The sequence below is a fragment of the Mesoplodon mirus genome (assembly GCF_964341445.2).
Source record: "Mesoplodon mirus genome assembly, chromosome: 19".
NCBI classification, from domain to species: domain Eukaryota; kingdom Metazoa; phylum Chordata; class Mammalia; order Artiodactyla; family Ziphiidae; genus Mesoplodon; species Mesoplodon mirus.
In genome coordinates this window covers 52,227,832-52,251,250 of record NC_138995.1, presented here as the reverse complement: position 1 = coordinate 52,251,250, position 23,419 = coordinate 52,227,832, and the positions used below count along the sequence as shown (strand labels likewise).

Below are 23,419 nucleotides of genomic sequence, written 5' to 3'. Positions count from 1 at the left end.
CTGAGTGTACTAATTAGGGTTTTTCTTTCCCTTTCCATTCTTTTGGCCCTCTGAACTGTCTCTGTTACCTCTGGGGTCAGTTCACTTTTGCTCTGCATGTTTATCTTTTTAAAAAAAAAAAAATTATTTATTTATTTATTTATTTTTGGCTGCATTGGGTCTTTGTTGCTGTGCACGGCTTTCTCTAGTTGCGGTGAGCGGGGCTACCCTTCATTGCGGTGTATGGACGTCTCATTGCGGTGGCTTCTCTTGTTGTGGAGCACGGGCTCTAGGCATGTCAGCTTCAGTAGTTGTGGCACATGGGCTCAATAGTTGTGGCTTGCAGGCTCAGTAGTTGTGGCGCACGGGCTTAGTTGCTCTGCGGCATGTGAGATCTTCAGGAACCAGGGCTTCAACCCGTGCCCGCTGCATTGGCAGGTGGATTCCTAACCACTGCGCCACCAGGGAAGCCCTGCATGTTTATCTTACTGGTTCTTTTTCAGGCTGCTGGTTTTCTTTAAGCATCTGGTGATCCCTGCTTGTCCAATCACATTTTCAAAGGAACAAGGGGCTGGGTGACTTATTTAAGTAACTGGTATGAAATTTGGGGATTTCGTAAATATGGTCCTGCTTTCCCACTGGCCTCTTTGTCCAGCTGAAGGTATGACTGAGAACCCTGTGTTTGGAGGCAGCACATGTCAGTGATAACTTGGGGGAAACCAGGCTGCTGGGAGCTCACTCCCAGATGCCAGAGTTGGGAAGGCTATCCTCAGGAACACCAGCAGCCTGGGCACTTCCTGGAAGCTTCATGCAATTTTTTCAAAGAACGGTCATCCAGTATTGTTTTGTTTTTCCTGTATGCGAATGTTGGGCAGCTTGAGATCTGTGTGGCAAAGCATGGGGGAGGAAGGTGAGGGAACAGGGAGCCAATAGGCACAGTTTTTCCAAGATGGACTAACCACTGTCCTCCCCCTGCCCTCTTGACTCCTGACCTGCACTTCTACCACAGCCTGGGCCCCTCTGGATCCTCAACTCTGGGTCCAGAGCCTCTGGGGGTCCTTGAGGCTCCACTGTCCCCACCTTGAGATCTGTCCTAGCCCCTACACTTCTTTCTGCTTTTTGTCTTGCAGAAATTTATCAACATTTCTTTCTTGGTGATGATCTCCCTCCTGTTCACTTTGCTTTTTAATTTCTTTGCTGTACATAGGGAGGATGCCCTTTGAGAGGGAGACCAGACTGCCCAGAGTCCCATCGCCACTCCACTTCTGACTGCTGTGTGACCTTTTGTGCATCATTTCACCTCTCTGGGCCTCAGTTTACTCATGGTGTAAAGATCAACTGGGATAATACAGAAGCCACAAAAGGCTACCCCCAATCAGTTCCTGGGTCTGCAGATCTGTCTCACCTGGCCCACACTGTCCTTTATTTATTTATTTTTTGTTTAAATGCACTGCTAATATTTAAAAATTGGGTGATTTCACATAAAAACAGGGATTTCCAATTACTTGACAACCTGGAAAATGTAGCCAAACTGGGCCCACCTTCCTACTGGGCAGTAAATCAGCCAGAGTGAGCACTGGCACAGCCTCCAGGCTGGGCTCTCTCCGGTTTGCTTCCACCCAGTTGGTCTCACTTTGGATACCGCCTGTCTCTTGTAGGCACTTGAACTTGGGATTCCTGGGATTCTGTTTTGAGAGCATCTAGCACAGAACCAGCTATTATTATTATGAGGCCAGCCGGGGGCTTGAATCCAGCCCTTGCTCTGATCACCAGGCTCTGCTACCCCAGGCTTGCATTCACCCAGAAAGGGTACCGTTGTTTAAAAATCTACCTAAAAACTCTTACAGGCAGTAGAGGCTCTGATTATCAATAGCTCAGTCTGCCTTCTTGAACGAGAAGAAACACCAAATCTTTGTACATGCAAATAATTCCAAAAAGCAAAGAATTTTCAATCTTGTTTTAGTGATGATTTTTCTGTAACCATTTGTCACAGGTTAGAAACAACACTGGCACCACAGTTCAGAGTAAAGAGTTAAAATTAATAAGGGAGAGAATTCCCTGGCAGTCCAGGGGTTAGGACTGCGCACTTCCACTCCTGAGGGCGCGGGTTCAGTCCTTCATTGGGGAACTAAGATCCCACAAGCCGCAAGGTGTGGCCAAAAAAAAAAAAATTAATAAAGGAGGATGTCAGGTAGAGGAAAATCTCCCTGGGGCATGAAAAGGAAGCCATTCTGTCTAAAATTGAAAAGGTTCACAATACAACGTGCTGACAACCGCAACTCTCATACATGGTTGATGGGATCGCAAATGGTACAATCATGTTGAAAAAACGACCGGGCGTGTTCTTGTAAAGTGAAATACACACTTACCACATGATCCAAGAATTCCACTTCTACATAGTTACTCATGAGAAATGAAAACATATGTCCACACAAACACTTGTATGTGAATGTTCATAGAAGCTTTATTCATAATAGCCTCAAGCTAGAAACAACCCAAATGTCCATCATGCTGGGTGGGTAAACAGATCGTGGTTTAATCTGTTCAATGGAATACTACTCCGCGATAAAAAGGAGTGAACTCCTGATTGATACATGCAGCGATGTGTCTGAATCACAGAATGTTATGCTCAAGGAAAGGAGACACAGGGACACATTCTATAGTTATCAGTCAGGGTCCAATCAGGAGACTGGAACCACACAGGAATTTGAAGGGAGAATGTTTAATATACAGAATTATTAATTATAGCAGAGGATTCGAGTTAGAGGGATTAGCTGCTAAGAAATAAGAGAATGCTAAAGAATATAGAAGTAGCAAATACAAGGAGCAGCCACTACCCCTAAGATCTAAGACAGAGAGCTTGAGAAAGATGCCAGTCCCAGGCTGTCCGTGGCAGCCCCAGAATCCCTGCTGTTTTTGGAGAACACTTGGAGATGGCTCACTAAAGGGCAAAAGAATCCCTTTGGTGCTGCACCTGTAGAACTTACTGGAAATCCACCCTCTGGAACTTGCCAGAAGTCAGTCCTCTAGGATGCTAGGGAAAGCAGTTCCCAAGGAAGTATCTCACTAGCCGCACTCAGCTAGAAACCAGCTGAGGTGGGTGCCAGGGGAGGGTGCTGGCTGAGGGATGCTGCTGACTGCCAGACACCGGAGAAGCATGCATGTATGCTTGGGAATGGGGCAGGAGAAGCTGCCTATCCCGGCAGTCTGGAAGTGGGAAGCAAAACCCCTTCCTCTGTATGACAGACTCTAGGTCCATCCACCTCACTGCAAATAACACATGTATATGGAATCTTAAAAAAAAAAAAAATGGTACTAATGAACCTAGTGGCAGGGCAGGAATAAATACGCAGACATAGAGAATGGACTTGAGGACACGGGGTGGGGGGAGGGGGAAGCTGGGGCTAAGTGAGAGAGTGGCATGGACATATATACACTACCAATGTAAAATAGATAGCTAGCGGGAAGCAGCCGCATAGCACAGGGAGATCAGTTTGGTGCTTTGCGACCGGCTAGAGCGGTGGGATAGGGAGGGTGGGAGGGAGGCTCAAGAGGGAGGGGATATGGAGATAAATGTATGCATATGTTTGATTCACTTTGCTGTGCAGCAGAAACTAACACAGCACTTCCTCCTGTAATGCCTCTCTGGCTCCCTCTACTGGAAAAACTTAACATGTCAGCCGGCAAAGGGAAAAGATTTACACGCCCAGATTCCAATTTCTCAACTTGGAGCTGTGAGGAAGTAAATTAATAACTGGCACACCATATGATTCCATTTATATGAAATTCTAGAAGAGAAAACTCGAATTTATAATGACAGAAAGCAGATTAGTGGCAGGGATGGGGGTGGGGCTTAACTGGGAAGGGATAAACCTTTTAGAGTGAAAGAAATGTCCCACATCTTGGCTGTGGGCATGGTTGTACAGTTGTACACAGTTGTTAGAACACAAATTGTACACTTGAAGTGTGTGCATCTTACTGGATGTAATTTATACATCCATGAAGGTAATTTTTTTTAAAAAGGTACCCATTCTGGGAAACAGGGCTCCCTGTGTGCAAATATAAATGGAACATGTACATGAACACACACAGCAGAAATGCACCGCAAATCCCACCACCAAGATTCCCCAGCTTATGCAGGTGCATATCTCTCCATGGGGTGTTATTGGAAGTAGTTTCTGGCTTTGGCTTGGTGGTTTGCTCACACATTCTCCCTGAGGAGTTCAAGTTCAACATGGGTGCCCTGGGTAGTTGGCAGAGTTTGAAAGGGTGATGAGGTAGATGTGTGCCCACCCCCCTCTCCCATTTCCCTTCTCCCCAAGGGGGATCCACAGAGGGCATCTCACTAGGTTCCTAATTCTTTCAGATTATCAAATCCTCATCCAAAGAGCGAAAGCCTACAGCTCTTTTATGACCATTGAGTCTTATTCCTTGAGTCCCAGGCATGGCTTAGGGATATTTGTCCTTCACTGCTCACATCCATCCTTTGAGGTAGAACAATAGTTATCCCCATGTTACAGACAAGAAAACTGAGGCTCAGAGGCCAGCAACACGCCTAAGTGATGGCCTGCCCAAGAAGAGGCAGAACCAGGATTTGAACGTTGATCGTCTGCCTCCATAGTGGGAGCTCCTGACCATCAGCTATCCTGCTGGGAGCAGCAGCCCAGGATCCTGGAAACCTTCAGTTGCTCCCTGCCCTCGGCAGAGGGTCCTAATAGGCTTTACAGACACTGAATCTTTTTTTTTTTTAACTTATTTATTTTTGGCTGCGTTGGGTCCTCACTGCTGCACGTGGGCTTTCTCTAGTTGCGGCGAGCGGGGGCTACTCTTCGTTGCGGTGCGCGGGCTTCTCATTGCAGTGGCTTCTCTTGTTGCAGAGCATGGCCTCTAGGCACGCGGGCTTCAGTAGTTGTGGCACGCGGGCTCGGTAGTTGTGGCTCATGGGCTCTAGAGCGCAGCCTCAGTAGTTGTGGTATCCGAGGCATGTGGAATCTTCCTGGACCAGGGCTTGAACCTGTGTTCCCTATGCTGACAGGCAGATTCTTAACCACTGTGCCACCAGGGAAGCCCGGACACTGAATCTTTGACAGTTGGGTCTTTTCTACCCCCATGATTGTATTTTGAAAAAATTCAACGATACAGAAAAGCTAATTCAAGCATACAGAAAAGCTGTTTTGTTTTGTTTTGTTTTTTGTTTGTTTGTTTTTTTGCCACACTGCACAGCTTGTGGGATCTTAGTTCCCTGATCAGGAATGGAACCCAAGCCCTCGGCAGTGAGAGCTCCGAGTCCTAACACTGGACCGCCAGGAAATTCCCAAAGCTGAAATAATTGTACAGTGAATAAACACTGACTCCTAAGAAAGGGAGACAAGGACAATACCCATGTATTTTTTTAGACCGATACTGAAATATTACTATTCACAGTAACTGTTCAGTCTTCCAAATTCATAAAACAAAAGTTAACGACATGATATTTCAAGTACCAAAATGTACCAGGGTTTCATCCCTGGTAGGGGAACTAAGATCCCACATGCTACACCGCACGGCCAAAAAAAAAGGAGAGAGAGAGAGAAGGACAATTCCATCATTGTGATTTGCACAACAAAGAAAATAAAGTGTTTACTTTTATGTGGCAAAAAGCATTAAAAAAAAAAAAGAGTGGCTACTCAGGGAAAAGTATGCACTAGCAGGAGACCACGTGGAGATGGAGAAATGCTGGGGAGCCCCCAGCTGTTTGAGTCCCCACCTCCGGTGCTCGACAGAGGAGTGATGAGCCTTCAGGTGACCCAGCACCAGCCCCTGCCTGAAGACCACTGCATGAGAGCCGCTGAGAACTGCTTGGCTGAGCCCAGTCAGTCCCCAGAGCCATAAAAAATAATCATAAAATAATGGTTATTATAAGTATATGCCACCAAACCATGGCAATGGTATCACCACTGAGTCATGGAGGTATTTTTGTGCAAAATTTTCCATCACTATAAAAAGGCCCTACTTGATTGGAGGAACCACTGAGGAGAGAGAGAAGCTACCTCTTAATACTCTCATGGGGTCCTTAATTTAAAAATAATCCTATCGTGCTCACTTTGGCAGCACATATACTAAAATTGGAACGATAGAGAGAAGATTAGCCTGGCCTCTGCACAAGGATGACAAGCAAATCTTTGAAGCGTTCCATATTTTAAAATAATAGTAAAAATAATAATCCTATCTTTTGTTTGATTACAGCAGGGAGAGCTTTTTGGACATCTTTTGGTTCCTTTCCATGGACTACATCTCTGTTTTTATTGTTATCATTTCTAGTAAACCTTTTCTAGAAAGTACACAAACTGTACGGCCTGATGAATTTTTACAAACGAAGGCACATGTAACCAGCCCTCAGATCAAGAAACAAGAAGAAAGAAAAAAAAAACCTTTCTAAATGTTTCTAAAGGCAAAGTTCCTCTGCCCAGATGGAACTTTTTTTTTAACTTATTGAAGTAGAGTTGATTTACAATGTTGTGTTAATCTCTGCTGTACAGCAAAATGACTCAGTTATACATATATACATATACATTCATTTTTATATTCTTTTCCATTATGGTTTATCACAGGATATTGAATATAGTTCCCTGTGCTATACAGTAGGACCTTGTGGTTTATTCATTCTATAATATTTATAATAGTTTGCATCTGCTAATCCCAAACTCTCAGTTCATCCCTCCCCCACCCCCCTCCCTCTTGGCAACCAACCACAAGTCTGTTCTCTATGTCTGTGAGTCTGTTTCTGTTTCACAGATAAGTTCATTTGTGTCATATTTTAGTTCCACATATAAATGATATCATATGGTATTTGTCTTTTTCTGATTTGCTTCACTTCGTATGATAAGCTCCAGGTCCGTCCAGGTTGCTGCAAATGACATTATTTCATTCTTTTTTATGGCTGAGTAGTATTCCATGGTATATATGGACCACATCTTCTTTATCCATTCCAGATGGAACTTTTAATGCTGACTGGAATTCTCTTGGCCACCCTTTGTGAGTGGTACCTGTCCCCTGAAATACAGGTCACTGAGCATCGTTACATTTAGCAAGTGCTGCATAACAGACCACTCAAGATGCAATGACTTAAAACAATAACCATTCCTTTATTATTTTGATGGCTCTGGGGATTGACTGGGCTCAGCTAAGCAGTTCTCAGGGGCTCTTGTGCAGGTGCCATCAGGCAGTGGTTGGGACTGGGTCACCTGAGGGCTCATTCACTCCTCTCTGTAGCACCTTGGATGGGCAGACCCAAACAGCTGGGGCTCCCAAACATGTCTGTCTCCCTGTGTATCTCCAGTGTGACGACTTCAGGGCAGTCAGACTTACATGGTGACTCAGGCGGTGGTATGGTGGTGGTGTGCTCGCATCGGATCCTGGAAGCACATTGTGGACAGCTCTTTCCGAGTCCAAAGTCCAGGAACGTCGTGTTGGTAGCTTGCTGTCAGCCATGGAAGGTGTATTCACACCACAGAAATCAGCACATGCTACCCACCCTGACTCTTCTTTTTTTCCCCTACAGAGCCAGTTGTTAAACGTTTAGGAGCACACCACTGGACTCACGGCTCCCCATGCATGCATCCCCAGAGAGTCAGGCAGAGGCTGTATCCTCTTTCCTGACCCAGCCTCTGAAATCCCTTAGCCATGTCACTTCTGCAATGCTCTGAAAGGCGAAGCAGTCCCAAAGGCCTGCCCACGTCAAGGGGAGGGCTGTGGATGCCACTCCTTAATGGAGAATGGTCAATTCCTGGGAAAGAGCACATCAGTTTGGATACGTTGTTATAACCATCTGGGGAAGATGTCTGCCATGCATCACAGGTCCCTGGAAACCAAATATCAGTAGCATCCCCCAGTCACTGTGACAACCAATACAATATCCTCCCCACCAAACACACACACACACACACACACACACACACACACTTCCAAACATCCTAGCAGCAGGCAGTGCCATGACATTCTGACCCAGCCAGTAGTTGGCATTCAGCCGTGTTGGACATGTTGGCTACAAGGCACCTCGTGGTCCTCAGGAGAGCATCACATACAAGCATTTTGAATACCCAGGGCTCGTAAGGTACATCACTTGAAGGTCCTTGCCCCTCAGTGAAGTCTGGCTGCCCTCGTTGTGTGAGGGGACCACCCCCAGCTCCAGGGATCCCTTGTTTGCCAGTGATCGGCACACATCCATACCGGGCAAGCTGGTGGATTCGCTTGTAAATTGCAGCTAATTATTAATGCAGCTAATAACCACCTGGGGCAAAGCACACCCTAGTCTCTAAAGCGTGTCTCCACAACTTCAGTTCTCTGTTGTGGGGGTGAAGGGGAATCGGGCTTTGTGCCACGTCCACGGACCACTGGCTTGATAGAGCCTTAATCCTTAACAAGACCTTAATCAATTTATTTCAAAATAGTAACAGCTGACATGAATGGAGCTCTTACCGGCATTAGATAATATAACAAGCTTTAGATCATTGAAGCCTCTTAACCCAGGGCAACCTCCAAGGATTGTTTTGGCCATTAAAACAGGATGATGGGATTCAGTGCGATGATCCAGCTTAAATGCTCAGCACGGGTGGTTTAGTAAGGGCTCAGTAAATGTCACCAGATGAAAATATTGTAGCTAAATGGTTGCTCGCCATCTTTTTATGGTGTGTAATAATAATAGCAACTAACATAATTTAGTGTCTAATATTATATCAATACCACTTTTATTTATGAGACACCAGCGATTATTTAAGCGCTTTACAAATATTAATTCATTTCATCTTCACAATAACCCTATGAAGTGGGTAAGGTTAACATCCTCATTTTCAGAAGAGGAAACTGAGGCATAAAAAGCTGAAGTGATTTGCTCTTGAGGCAAGAGGCTTAGCTGGGACTCAAACCCAGGCTGGCTGGACCCAGGCATGAGCATTTCATCACGAAGCTCTTCTGCTCTGATGGGGAAATGAAATGCGTTTCTCACTAGGTCTTGAGCTAATCACTGAGTTCTTGTTAAATAAAGGTGTTTCACCTTGCTATGCCTCAGTTTGCTCATCTGTGAAGTGGGTTTCTTTAGGGAAGAATAAAGTAAGAAAACGGGAAGGAGGAGTAGGTGATGGTCATGAGGCCCTGAAATTGTAAATAATGTGGCCAGGGACAGTCTCATGGAGAAGTTAACTTTTGAGCAAAGATTGAAGGGAATGTGGAGGTGAGCAAAGAAATGCTCTGGTTCCAGGTGGAGGAAACAGCCTGTGCAAAGGCCCTGAGGTGTGGAGGCCGGTGTGGCTGGGGCAGAGTGAGTGAGGGGGAGATGAGGGCAGGGAGGTGATGGGTACAGATCGTGTGGGGCTTGTGGGATGCATTGAGGACCTTGCCCTGCCCCTGAGTGAGGTGGAGCCACAGGAGGGCTCTGAGCAGGGCAGGGACAGGACCTGACTCAGGTGTTCACACCTGACAGCTGGGGAAGGGAGCAGGGAGACAGTGATGGTCCAGGTGAGAGGTGATGAGAGTGGATGAGATCCCAAAGGGAGTACTCATGGAGAATAGAGGAGGTTCAAAGACTCATCCCTGGGACTTCCCTGGCAGCGCAGTGGTTAAGAATCTGCCTGCCAATGCAGAGGACACGGGTTCTGATCCCTAGTCTGGGAAGATCCCACCTGCTGCGGAGCAACTAAACCCGCGCACCACAGCTACTGAAGCCCACACACCTAGAGCCCGCGCTCCACAACGAGAGAAGCCACCTCAATGAGAAGCCCATGCACCCCAACAAAGAGTAGCCGAGTAGCCCCCGCTTGCCGCAACTAGAGAAAGCCCATGCGCAGCGACGAAGACCCAACGCAGTCAAAAATAAATAAATTTATTTTTTAAAAAAAGACCGATCCCTGACACTGAAATCAGAGAGAGGAGGAAGGAACAGCTGAGGAGACTGACTAGGAGCCACAGGCAGACGGGAGGGGTCCAGAGGGATGTGCTGGCTCAGAGCCAAGTGAGAAGAGAGTCACCTCACTGTGTCAGGTGCTGCTGACAGGTCAAGCAAGGTGATGATTGAACAGTGACTACTGGCTCAGCACCAAGGCGGGGGTCATTGGTGACCTTGACATTTCAGGGTAGAGAAGGAGGGCAAAGTCTGATTAGAGAAGGTCTGAGAGAGAATATCAGTAGAAAATATGGAGGCAGTGAGTGTGACAACTTTTTGGAGAAGATTTACTATAAAGAGGGGCAAAGAAATGGGGTCAGAGCTGGAAGGGGAGGTGGAGTCAAGAGGAGTTTAATTTGTTTTCAAATGAGAGATGACTCTGTGTGAGCTGACGGGAATGATCCAGTGCAGAGGGGGAAGCTAAAGGTGCAGCAGAGAGAGGGGAGAACTGTGAGACGGTGACCTGGGGTGGGAGCAGTCACGGTGGGAAAGCACAGGGCAGGGAGGTGGTACACGGGGCTGGGGGTGGTCTATGGACGTTCACTTCCCATCGATTTTATTTTTCCTGCAAAATAAGAAGCAAGGAGGGAATTCCCTGGTGGTCCAGTGGCTAGGACTCCATGCTTCCACTGCAGGGAGCATGGGTTTGATCCCTGGTAGGGGAGCTAAGATCCCCCATGCTGCGTGGCGCGGCCAAAATAAATAAATAAGAAGCAAAGAGAGAGTGAAAAGGTGGAAGGAAGTGTGATGTGTTGGGGATAGGGGAGAAGGTGTGAAATAGTTATCCACAGAGAGGAAGAGCAAGAGGATAAGAGAAATGTAATCTGATTGCCAGGCAGCACTGTGGGTACGCTTGAGCATCAAGTGCACAAACTTAAAGTGAGACCAGCCAGTGGAGTTGTGTGTTGTTCTTCAGCTGCTTTAAACTGTGTGGGTACAGGCACAGGTAGGTGGAGGGCTGGATTTAACTGGGGCACGCGTAGGAGGAAGCCAGAGGAGGCAAGGGTGTATGCAAAGAATGTTTTAAATGATTAACCAAGGAATTTAAGCTGGATAAGGAAGAACTGAGGACTTGAGGGGGTGTGGGGCGGTGAAAAAGAGGTAGGGACAAAGGATGGGAGATCATAGTGGGTTGGAAGGACTGTGTGTGGGGGGGTAGGTCTAGGGCACTGGAGGGAGAGAGCTGGAAAGAGAGGAGGTGATGTGTGGAGAGTGAGAAGCCTGAGACTGAGGCTCTGAAGAGGCTGTGGTTACTGAGACAAGGTGTAGGTGTGACCACGGGATGGAGGGGCTAGAAGAACAGCTGGTCAGGGAACAAGAGAGGCCTGGTGGCAGAAGGAAGGATCCTCATCCTGGATATGGAAATCACCAAGAATGTTGATAAGAGCAGCTTGAGTGGCTGTGAGCCTGGAGCTAAAATCATGGAGAAGTGAGGGGTAGTCATCTGGGTCAGCAGATGATGATGACAAGGTGACAAACGATCTACCCTGATGATGAGATTCATAGCTGCGGCGTTTGGGGGAGGATGGAGGGAGGATCTCTGGAAACAGCACCAGGGAGCCAGGAGATTTACCCACTTGGAAGGCCCACAGAACAGCTGGGTTCTGCTTAGAGCAAGAATGTGACAATCTTCAGCGAAGAGACTGAGGAAATACATTTTGCTGAAGAACAGGTCCTGGATTCCAAAGGCCCGAGGGTTGGGACAGGTTGGGGGATGGGGTGGAAATGGTTTCCTCCTCGGTGGATTTTTCTCATGGGTCTTCAGTGTGCATATGGTCATATGTAAAGTGCTTAGCCAGACACAAGTGCACTGGCCAGAGACATAAGTCGTGGTTAGCAGTCCTGGTGGGGTCGTGATCAGGCCAGGGGGTTGCTGCTTGAGGGGGAAAGGTGGGGAGAAACCGGTCCCCGTCCAGAGCCAAGTGGCAGGAAATAGATGCTAGATTTTCTTGGTTATGGCAGTCCCCCGGTCGCCCGTGTACCTGGTGAGGTCACGGTCAAGTCGCAGGGGACTTGCGTCCTGGAAGGAGAGGTGGAGGGAGGCCCGGGCTGCCCTGACCCGCCGACCCCTCTCGACCTGCAGGACTCTGGCGGCCGGAGATGGGCGCCCGGCTTTCGCGGCGGCGGCTGCCCGCGGACCCGCCCATAGCCTTGGACGCGCTGCCGCCGGAGCTGCTAGTGCAGGTGCTGAGCCACGTGCCACCGCGCGCGTTAGTGACGCGCTGCCGCCCAGTGTGCCGCGCCTGGCGCGACGTGGTGGACGGGCCCACCGTGTGGCTGCTGCAGCTGGCCCGCGACCGCAGCGCGGAGGGCCGCGCACTCTATGCGGTGGCCCAGCGCTGCCCGCCCAACAGCGAGGACGAGGAGGAGTTCCCGCTCTGCGCCCTGGCGCGCTACTGCCTGAGAGCGCCCCTCGGCCGCAACCTCATCTTCAACTCCTGCGGAGAGCGTGGGTGCCGTGGGCAGGGGCTAGCAGCAGGGGCGGGTAAAAAGAGACCAAAAGGGTGTGTGGCCTGGGGGCCCAGGCGAGGTGGAGTGAGTGGGCGTGGCCAGGGTGAAGCAGACAGGGGCGGGGCCGGGAGCCAGGGGACGTGGTCGAGGCTCTTGGGAAACTGGGTGGGAGGAGCCAGGGGCTGTGGGCCGTATAGCAAGCCAAGATGGCTGGGCGAGACAGAGCAGAAGGATCCAGAGGACTGGGCCGGGAAGCTATGCTTGAACTGTAGATTAGGTGGGCGCGGTTAAAGGAGGAGGAGCCAGGGGAGGCCTGGGGAGAAGCCGATTGGGTGCTGGCAGGGGCGGAGCTTGCATAGAAATATAAGGTCGTATTGAGAGGCTGCGGGGAGGGGAACTGAGTGGGCGGGGCCAAGGTAGGAGGGTTCCGGAGGCGGTGGTGTAAGGAGCCCGGGGCGGGGCCAGAATTGAAGCCCAGTAGTTTGAGAGTGAAGGGAGGCAGAACAGGGGAGGGGCCGAGAGAGGCTGGGGAGAAGCTGAGTGGGTGGGCAGGGCTGAGTGACGCCATTGTGGGGTGGGACCACGAATACAGCCCGCTGGGAGGGAGGAGCTGGTGGGCGGAGCAAGCTAGGTAGTGGCGGGCTCTCTGCGGGGCGAGCTGGCGGGCGAATCCCTGGTGTTCAACCCTTTTATATCCTACAGAGGGCTTCAGAGGCTGGGAGGTGGAGCATGGCGGGAATGGCTGGGCTGTGGAAAAGAACCTAATACTGGTGCCGGGCGCTCCTTCCCAGACCTGCTTCGTGACTTCTTTCGAGTGAGTGGCCCTTGATCCCTGGTACGAGGGAGGGGGACCCTACCCTACCGTCCTCATCCTCACCCTCACCCACTTTCAGCCTCTCCTTCCCACATTCATTTATTCAGTCAGTCAACCAGCTAATATTTGTTGAGGGCCTACCAGGTACCAGGCACTGTTTTACATGTCAGAGACAAAAGGAAAATTCAGAAAGATCAGGAACCTGCTCTTTTTTCATTTGCATTTTAGATGTATGGTTGGGGAAGCCATTAAACGCATAAACAGTAAAATAAAAACAACAACATAATAAACATTTAGAGGGCTTACTCTATGCCAGATGCTTTACATGTAAATTTTTTAATCCTGGCAACAACCCTATGACACAAATACCATTATTATAAATGGTGGAGCTGGGATTCGAACCCAGGTAGTCTGACTTCAGAGCTTCTGATGGTGATAAATGCTGTGAAGACATAAAAACAGTTTGATTGGCTGATTCTCTTTATCCTCATACCCCATACCCATTTTCCTTGTGCCCTACCCCACAGTCAACCATTCTCGTGGCATCTAGCTTTCTAGTAGTTACCAGTATATTAGGGGTGACGGGATATCTCATTGTTAATTTGCATGTTTCAGTTTACTAATAATTAAACATCTCTTCATGTGCTTGTTAGCTTTTTGGATTCCCTCTTTTGTAAATTGCCTGTTCATATTTTCTATTAAGGTTGATATCTTATTCTCGTTGATATACAAGTATTTCTTGTATATTCTAGCTGTCAGTCCCTTGTCCATCCTGGACATTATAGAAATCCCCCACTCTACCATCTGCATTAACTATGTCCATGGTGTTATTTACATATGATCAAATTCATCTTTTTGCTTTAGAATTTGTTTTTTGAAATTTTGTTTAAAAAATCCTTCCCTACCCTTAGATCCTAACAGTGTTCTCTTATACTCTCTAGTAACCTCATAGTTTTATCTTTTACATTTAGATCTTTAATCCACCTTGAATGTGATGTTCGGTAAGGATCCAGTTTTCTTTTTTTCCCCCTCCTTATATTGAGCCAGTTTTCCCAACACCATCTACTAAAGAATCCTTCCCTTCCCCCATGGAATGGCGGTGCCACCTCTATCATTTATGAAGTTCCCATACAAACCTAGGTCTGTCCTTGAGCACTCTGTTCAGTTCTGGTCAATTTATCCGTTCTTCTGATAAATCACTATTTCTCTTATTATGGCACATTGAAATTCGAGGAGAAGGACTGTTTACAAAGGTGCAGGCAGAACACAAGAGATACTACAGGACTCTAGGCTAGTAACAGTGGGGGGAAGGGACCTTACCACCCCTAGGCCTGGCAGGGGTAAGGGGAGGAAGCAATTACCGAAACATGAAGACAGAGAAGGCTGGGAGGAGAGGGCACTGTGGAGAGGGCCCTTTCGTTGAGAAATACAACAGTCCCACGATGATCCCTTCGGAGGGAGCCAGGAGAATAAATACCCTGATTTCACTCTCTTCTCCCTTCTATCTGCTGCTGGAGCTTCCCATTGGCTGACCCAACAGGAAGTAGAGGGTAAGGGAGACCCTTCCATACAGGCAACACAGCCTTAGACCATGGGCCTCTTGGTGCTTGAGGAGACCCCAGAATTCTCTGCTCAGATGTCTAGTATGTGGGCCTCCATTTGTATTCATGTCCTGGTCCCCACAAACATTAGGGGCAGGCCTGCATACAGTCAGCCCCCTGGAGTCCGCAGCAGAGTGAAGGGTGGAGGGGATCTGAGAGGCCAGTGGGGTTGCACAGCCCATCATACATCTAGTCTGGTAGAGCAACCCTGATGGGCTGCTTTAGACAGGGTAGTCAGGGGAGGCTTCTGGGAGGAGGTGATTTCTGGGAGGAGGTGATTTCTGGGCTGACTTGAATGATGGGACTCTCTACCCCCCCACCCATCCTATCATCCCCCCTTCCTAGATGGTGCTTCAAGAGGCAGCTTGTGGACTTGGTGATGGAGGGTGTGTGGCAGGAGCTGCTCGACAGCTCCCAGATCGAGATCTGTGTGGCCGACTGGTGAGTGGAGAACCCCCCGTGGTGGCAGCAGTTCTGAAGGGGGTCGTTTCACAGCCCATCAACCCCACGGGCTGGCACTGCTACTGTGCCCCTTTCACAGTGAGGCTGACGGAGGGCAAGTGATGCTCTCATAGTAGCAGAGCCGGGGGGCGCTGAGCTTTGGTGAGCCCAGAGCCCCCAGCTTCCTACACCCTCAAGCTCCTCCCCAAGGCTGTGGTTCCTCCCCAGAACACCATTACCTCCCCACCCCCCTCCATATACACCTGACCCAAAGCCTCCTGAATCTGCCCCCAGGAGCACCCAGGCTCTTCCCCCAGGCCCTGGCTCCACCCCAGGGGCACCTAGGCTCCTCCCCCTAGGTTCCCAGGCCTGACCTCATCAAAGTGCAGGGAGGCCAGACCTCAGTCGCCCTCCCCAACCCCGAGACCTGAGCGGGTGGTGAGGCTATCAAGGCTCACTGCCACCCGGCAGGTGGGGTGCCCGGGAGAACTGCGGCTGCATCTACCGGCTCCGGGTCCGCCTCCTGGACGTGTATGAAAACGAAGTGGTCAAGTTCTCGGCATCACCCAACCCGGTCCTTCAGTGGACTGAAAGAGGCTGCCGACAGGTGGGTCCAGACTACCTTCCCTGACCCAAAGGCACACCCACCTCTCACCCTGCTCAAATTCTGCTCTCAGCACTGCTGGGTATCTATAACAACAGCTAACAATCATTGAACCCTTATTACAGGCCTGCCCAAGAGTTTCACCCATTAATTCATTTCATTAGCACAATGGCCTCGTTGTTCAACAGACATTTTTGAGCACCTCCTGTGTGCCTGCCATGCTCTAGTTGCTAGAAATGCAGCAGTGAACCAAAGTCCTTGCTCCATCCCCATTCTAGAGTTGGGGAAACTGAGGCATGGGAGGTTAGGTGACTGGCCCGAAGTCACCCTAAAGCGTGCAGGGCCTGATTCAACCCCAGGCTGGCTCCTGAGCCTAAACTGTCATGGTCATCATACCTCACTTATCAAAGTAACCTTTTAGGTGGTCTTTTGGTTTCCATTCCTGATCTCTTCCCACCCACCCCCAACCCAACACACAGACTCAGCATCCAGAAAGCTCCTATTAAAAAGTGAGTCAGGGGCTTCCCTGGTGGCACAGTGGTTAAGAATCCGCCTGCCAATGCAGGGGACACAGGTCCGAGCCCTGGTCTGGGAAGATCCCACATGCCGTGGAGCAACTAAGCCCGTGCACCACAACTACTGAGCCTGCAGTCTAGAGCCCGCGCACCTAAAGCCCATGCTCCGCAGTAAGAGAAGCCACTGCAATGAGAAGCCCGAGTACTGCAACAAAGAGTAGCCCTCGCTCGCCGCTACTAGAGAAAGCCCGCGTGCAGCAACGAAGACCCAACACAGCCAAAAATAATAAATAAATTTATTTTTATTTTATTATTATTATTTTTTTTGCGGTACGCGGGCCTCTCACTGCTGTGGCCTCTCCCATTGCGGAGCACAGGCTCCGGACGCGCAGGCCCAACGGCCACGGCTCACGGGCCCAGCCGCTCCGTGGCATGTGGGATCTTCCCGGACCGGGGCACGAACCCACGTCCCCTGCATCGGCAGGCGGACTCTCAACCACTGCGCCACCAGGGAAGCCCTGACTCACCTTTTTTAAAAAATAAATTTATGGGCTTCCCTGGTGGCGCAGTGGTTGAGAGTCCGCCTGCCGATGCAGGGGACGTGGGTTCGTGCCCCGGTCCGGGAAGATCCCACATGCCACGGAGCGGCTGGGCCCGTGAGCCGTGGCCGTTGGGCCTGCGCGTCCGGAGCCTGTGCTCCGCAATGGGAGAGGCCACAGCAGTGAGAGGCCCGCGTACCGCAAAAAAAAAAAAAAAAAAAAGGTGAGTCAGACCACGGATCTCACCTGCTTGTAACCCTTCCATGGCTACATCTCAGAGCAAAAGCCAACATCCTGTCGTGCAGCTATAAAAAGGAATGAAGTACAGATTCACACTTCAGCATGGGTGAGCCTTGGAAACTGTGCTGGGTGAAAGGCCAGACACAAAAGGCCACATATTGTATGACTGCATTTATATGAAATTTCCAGAATAAGTAAAGCCATAGAGACAGATAGCAGATAGATTAGTGGTTGCCAGAGGATAGGGGGAGGGAGGAATTGGAAGTGACAGCTAATGGATTCGAGGTTTTTTTCCTGGGGTGATGAAAATGTTCCAGAATTAGATAGTGGTGATGATTGCATAACATTACGAATACACACACACACACAAACAAAAAAACCACTGAATTGTACAATTTTAAATGGTACATTTTATGTTAGGTGAATTTTAGCTCAATTTAAAAAATTAAAGAAGATTAAAAAGCCAGAAGCGGGCTTCCCTGGTGGTGCAGTGGTTGAGAGTCCGCCTGCCGATGCAGGGTACACGGGTTCGTGCTCCGGTCCGGGAAGATCCCACATGCCATGGAGCGGCTAGGCCCGTGAGCCATGGCTGCTGAGCCTGTGCGTCCGGAGCCTGTGCTCCGCAACGGAAGAGGCCACAATAGTGAGAGGCCCGCGTACCGCAAAAAAAAAAAACAACAAAAAACAAAAAAAACCCCAAAACAACAACAAAAAAGCCAGAAGCCAGGGACTTCCCTGGCAGTCCAGTGGTTAAGACTCCACGCTTCCACTGCAGGGGACGCAGGTTCAATCCCTGGTTAGGGGAACCAAGATCCCACATGCCGAGTGGCGTGGCCAAAAAAAAAAAAAAAAAAAAAGCCAGAAGCCAAAGTCCTTCCGTGGCCGATCTCAAAGGCCCCACGATCTGCCCGCTACCTCCCTGACCCCATCTCTTACTTCTCCCCTCACTCTGCTCCAGGCACACTGCCACCTCAGGGCCTTTGCACTGACTGTTCCTCTGTCTGGAACACTCCAGATCCCCACTTGGCTCCCCCGCCCCATCAGGTCTCTGTCATCTCATTGGGGCCCTTGCTTTACAATCCCACCCTCCTGCAGTATTTCCTCCGTCCTTTCCCCCATCTGTCTTCAGCATCAGTCTAGACTCTCAGCTTCGCCAGGATACGATCTTTTGGCTGCTTTCTTCACGGCTATATCCCCAGCGCCTGGAGCAGGGCCAGGTACCTACTTGGTGTTGGGGAATATCTGTTGAGGTTACGGAGGAAGAGAAGTCCATGGAGCCTCACTTCCTCACTCTCCTTCCCTGCACAGGTCTCCCACGTCTTTACCAACTTTGGCAAGGGCATCCGCTATGTGTCTTTTGAGCAGTATGGAAGAGACACGCGTTCCTGGGTGGGGCACTATGGTGCCCTCGTGACCCATTCCAGCGTGAGGGTCAGGATCCGCCTGTCCTAGCTAACCAGCCTGATCCAGCCTTCCGGGACAGACTGCCATCTGCCAGACACCGTCGTCAATCAAGGTCGGCTCTGCAGCCAGGAGCCGGAGGATGCCCGGGGACAGTGGGGGTCCCGTGTAGCCTGTTCCCGGAATGTTTCCAGTGAACCCCACTTGCTGCTGCTTCAGCGTGGTGGCCCCCATGCTATTCGAGAAACCAGGGATCCAATCAGGCTGGTCACTTGCTTCCCCAGCTTCCCAGGGGGAGTGTCAAAGAGTAACTCAGAGACCTGTAGTTTACTTGCAAATTTTTTTCTCACATGTGTGGATATCAGTTGACAGAGCCAAAAAACAAAGGCCAAACCAGGATTTCAAATAGAGGAAAGCTGCTGACAATCTTGGACAAGGACTCTTTTGGGGCAAGGTGATTGCTGGCAGGGAGCAGAGGTCCTTGAGGGGACCAACAGCAGCCTCAAAGGGAACTCTTCCTGTTGTTTTGGGGAGTCTCTGGGATTCAGCAGTGGGGCCCGTGCAACCTCCTCCAGCACCACGCCCATCAGCACCTCCCCTCTGGGCCAGACTGGTGCCATTTCTTTCAGAATTTCTGAGGCCAGTTCTGCGCCGACCCCCAAACTGTATCCTCCACCCCCACCTCCTGCCCCTGCCTCAGGGGCCCCTCACCTCCTGTCAGGCGACAGCCTCCTTTTCTCCACACTTGAGCCCGCTTGGAGATGGACCCTAGGAGCAAGGCGTGCTGTGAAGGAAAGCTCTCCTTTCCCTGAGCGCAGCCAACAAGCTCGCTCAATAAAATCGGCGCTAAGCATGAGGTGATGGGGGATTTTTGTCTGTAATCGATGCAGTTGTTTGCCCCTAGCTCCGATCCTAAAAGGCCTTGTGGGATGTTTCCAATCGTGAGAACTTCAGGTGTGCTAAGTGCCATGCAATAAACAGAGGTGGGCTTCGAGGACCCAGAGATGGGCTACAAGGGCTCACCCAACAGCTCCTGTGCCCGATCTCAGCTGTTCTCCCAGCAGCTCTCACGGAGGCACTGTCATCACTGCCATTTAGTCCAGACAGAAACGGACTCAGAGTTTAAAAGGCCTGCCCGGCGTCACCTGGCCAGGAAACAGGGGAAGCCGGACTTAGGCCAGACCTTGGGCTCCAAAGCCTGATGATACAAGCTCAGCTCCCGAATTTTAAAACCTAACACGGCCAAGCACGTGATCGGGTGAGGTCAGCCGTCACTCTCAGTGCCATTCTCCAAGGGAGGAAACTGAAGCCAGAGGGGGGAAGCAAATATACCCGGAGTCACAGAACAAGGAAGAGGGGGAGGCAGGATCTGAACCCAGGTGTGTGTGAGTCTGAGAATAACAGAAGAGCAGCACACACCACTAATCCTGGCAACACCCCTTCGTGGCCAACATTACAATTACTGCCACTCTTCAGATGAGGGAGCTTGACAGCAGGGCTTTCGTGCCCAGGCCCTCAGCCTGCAGGAAGGGGAACTGGGCCTCAGTGCTGCCCACTAACTCCAAAGTTTAAAACAGAGTGGCCATCGCATGTGTTATACATATAAAGCACCCAGTTTAATCTTCACCAAACCCAACAAAGGCGATACTGAAAGTGGAGCTATTTTTTTCTGCAGGAGGAAATCAGTGCCCAAGACCACACAGAGGGCAAATACCACGGGGGCGGGGGGGCGCATGTCTCTGTGTTTATTGCAACCCCTTCCCAGTAGATGGCACTACAGTGTCTTGTCCCAGCAGAAGAGGTCCCTGGCGCCAACGTGGAAACCAAGGGTGTCGGGAGGGGGGCGCCTTTTTTCTGGTTCACACCCAGGACCGGTATGGGTTAAGGGTGGTCCTGATGGAAGAGGCGGCCAGGCTTTGAACCACGACCAGCTACTTCTAGAGTTGTACTACCTTCCCAAGGACACTGCAGGGGCCCCGAGCCGCCGTGTCCCGGGGGAGGTGGGGAGGGAGTCACTTCTTCTTCTGCACGTGGCCACAGTCATACTTGCCCCGCACGATGGTGAGCTTGACGCCGGGCAGGTCCTGCGTGCGGCCGCCCTGCACGAGCACGACGTGGTGCTCCTGCAGGCTGTGGCCCTCTCCGGGGATGAAGCAGACGACCTCCCGACCGGTGCTGAGCCGCACGCGGCAGCATTTGCGGTTGGCCGAGTTGGGCTTCTTGGGCTTGCGGATGAACGTGCGCAGGACCACGCCTTTCAGCTGTGGCCGGCCCTCCATGGGGCCCACTTTCGGAGGCGGATGCTTCGGAGGCCCCCGGCGGTGCATCTGGTTCAGGGTGGCCATGGGACGCGTGGCCCAAGGCCGCGGGGCCAGGGCTAGGCCTGGAGAGACACAACAGGGAGGGCCGAGGGTGGGGGCGGCGGTTATTATCCCAGCGAACAGATAGTAGCATCAGCCACTCCGCTCTGGTGTTCTCGGCACCGTTCCAAGCACTTCGCCAGGCTGCATTTGTGTACGGCTAGGGGTACTCACGGCTGAGAGTAATATAACGTTTATGGAGTAACCACCACGTGTCAGGTTCTATTTTAAGCATTTTCTATGAATTAACTCATTTTATTCTGCAAAGAAGACATTAATTTTAATGCTGTTTAAACAACAGTAAACGCAAACAGGCTCCCACTGTGTCCTGTACTGTTCTATGCATCATACCTACATTAATTCATGCTGCTCCACAGCGACCCTACGGGGTATCCCTGGGAGGTGTCACTCCTCCTCCTCCCGTCACACCCACTCCTATCCCGGTGAGCAGATCCTGTCAACTGAACCTTCACAACTGATCAGAATCCCTTTTCTCCCTCCCCCATGGCATCCACCCTGGTCCTGTCCACCCCCAACTCCCACTGGACTGTCCTGTCCTCCTTCCTCCTCCTCCCAGGTCTCCCGACTCCCCACTCGAAGCCACAGGGACCCTATGGACACCTGGGTCAGATCACATCCCTCCCCTGCTCAGAGCCCTCTTGTGGCTCCATCTCAGTGAGGGTAAGAGCCAAATTCCCCCCTGGGGGCCCACGAGGCCCCACCACGAGGCCCCACATGGTCTGCGAGCTTTTTCTCTGACCTCATCTCCTCACTTGCCCCCTCGTTATCCCTGCTCCAGCCTCAGCCCGTGTCCACAAACACATCAATAGAAAGGAGGGCAGTGTGGCTGCAGTGCAGTGAGAGGAAAGGCAGGTGGGGGAAAAGGGCAGGAATGTGGTTCTAAGGTCGATGACAGGATGTGCTCACAGACAGGAAATAGGACATAAAACGACTCCAACAACTGGATTCTCTTCAACAAACATTCATTGAGCACCTACTGTGTCTTGGCCCCAATCAATAACGGAGACACAGTGGTGACTGAGACAACCCTGGACCATGTCCTCTTGGAGCTCCCAGGCCAGAGCTGTGAGGTGCATCCTCTCTCTGTGTCACTAGCACGAATGCCCTCTCACACCCAAACGTCACACTCCCCTCCAGATTCAGGGCAGGTCCTGGCCCTACAGTCCATTTCCATGGGTCCGTATGTCTCAAGTTACAGCAGAATCCTCAGAGAGGATGAGACATTCCTAGAAGTCTCTTCTGACTGGTCTGCCCTTGAGCAAGACTGTTCACCTCTCAGTGCCTCAGTGTCCTCATCTGTATGGTGGGCACCACAGTCAGGCCTCCCTGCTGAGCACCGTGTGTGAGAGGCTTCCATGAAATATGCATGTCAAGCCAGCCCAGATTCCCCAAGCAGGGGACAGATCTGTCTTGTCCAGTCCTGTGACCCTTGGTGAATAAAGGTCTGCAGTGACTGAGTGGAATATTTCTCATAAGGGCATGGCCCAGGAGAATCAACTGATGTTTGTGGAAGAAATAGGTTCATAAATAAAGTGTCCCTCTCGGTGCCTGGCATGTAGCAGGCTCTTGAAAAACATCAGTTGGGGACTTCCCTGGCGGTCCAGTGGTTGAGACTCCACGCTTCCACTGCAAGGGTGCAAGGGGAGTGGGTTTGATCCCTAATCAGGGAAATAAGATCCTACAAGCCGTCTGGCTCGGCCAAAAAAAAAAAGGAAAAGAAAACGTCAGTTGAATGAATGACTTCAAAGTCTTGCTTGGACGTCTCACCCATGGGAAGTATTTAATATTATTTGCTGAAAAAAATAATTGACCCGAACTCCTGATACCCACCAGGCGCCTAAATGCTACTTCCTACCTCTTGCCCTTGCAACCCCAGCTCCGCCAAAACCCATAGTGTATCCAATCCTGATTTAAAACTCTGATTCCCTCGGGGCTATGGAAGAGGGACACAAGTCCCAGGGGAAATAACCCCCACGCAGCCTCGTCTCTGCAGCCCAAGCCCCCCACTTACCATGATTTAGGGACGTGCTGAGGCCACGGAGAAGGCCGGACCAGGACATCCCGCCGCCTGCAGCGTCCCTGTGTTAGGGGATAACAGACTCATTAAGCAGGAGGAGGGGAAAGTGGCCGTAGCCTGGGGAGGGTCCAAATTCTCCCCATCCCGCTCTCGGAGCCTTCCGGTTAAATCTAAGGAATTTCCTCTCACTGTATAACCACAACCCCTAACGCTGCTACCAGAAAATCCCTCCGTAAATTTAGTCTTGCTCTGAATAGGATCTCTGAATAGGCTCTCCCAACCGCCCCCGCTCACAAACAGAAGGAAACTAGAAACTGAGGGGAGGCCCGGGAAGTTTGGAGCACCCGAGAACTCTGTCGACCTTACCAACCCTAGCCGGGTCCAGAGACACGCCGAATCCGGCCTCTAGCACGGTCTGGGGATTATCCCGGCAGGGATTGGCTGGTTCTGCCTCTCCCGTACACTGAAGGGGCGGGGAACAGACGACGATTGGGCAACGACAGTATCAATCTCGGTCAAC

General features: G+C 50.7%; 2 protein-coding genes across 7 annotated transcripts in view; one reads left to right on the top strand and one right to left on the bottom strand.

Moving 5' to 3' along the window:
- Window positions 1-20,154, top strand: part of LOC309795438 (F-box only protein 17) — a 28,504-nt gene extending 8,350 nt beyond the window's left edge. For 2 of the 5 annotated variants that reach the window (XM_082607783.1, XM_082607781.1), the window contains exons 2-8: window positions 11,979-12,344; window positions 13,049-13,160; window positions 14,132-14,161; window positions 14,678-14,710; window positions 15,107-15,202; window positions 15,674-15,809; window positions 18,409-20,154. In XM_082607783.1, the coding sequence (XP_082463909.1) occupies window positions 11,996-12,344; window positions 13,049-13,160; window positions 14,132-14,161; window positions 14,678-14,710; window positions 15,107-15,202; window positions 15,674-15,809; window positions 18,409-18,552 (900 nt within the window). In that variant the 5' untranslated portion in view covers window positions 11,979-11,995 and the 3' untranslated portion in view covers window positions 18,553-20,154. The remainder of the gene's footprint in view (window positions 1-11,978; window positions 12,345-13,048; window positions 13,161-14,131; window positions 14,162-14,677; window positions 14,711-15,106; window positions 15,203-15,673; window positions 15,810-18,408) is intronic. The other 3 variants (XM_082607782.1, XM_082607784.1, XM_082607785.1) reach the window with 3 other exon arrangements.
- MRPS12 (mitochondrial ribosomal protein S12) lies at window positions 20,096-23,351 on the bottom strand. 2 transcript variants are annotated; one of them, XM_082607786.1, is made up of 3 exons: window positions 23,266-23,351; window positions 22,894-22,961; window positions 20,096-20,884 (listed from the first exon to the last, which is right to left on the bottom strand). In XM_082607786.1, the coding sequence occupies exons 2-3, from the start codon at window positions 22,940-22,942 to the stop codon at window positions 20,514-20,516; spliced, it is 420 nt and encodes a 139-aa protein (XP_082463912.1). In that variant the 5' UTR covers window positions 22,943-22,961; window positions 23,266-23,351; the 3' UTR covers window positions 20,096-20,513. The 2 variants fall into 2 exon arrangements, with proteins under 2 accessions (XP_082463912.1, XP_082463913.1); XM_082607787.1 differs by having other exon boundaries at window positions 23,270-23,338.
- Between the last annotated feature and the right edge of the window lie 68 nt (window positions 23,352-23,419).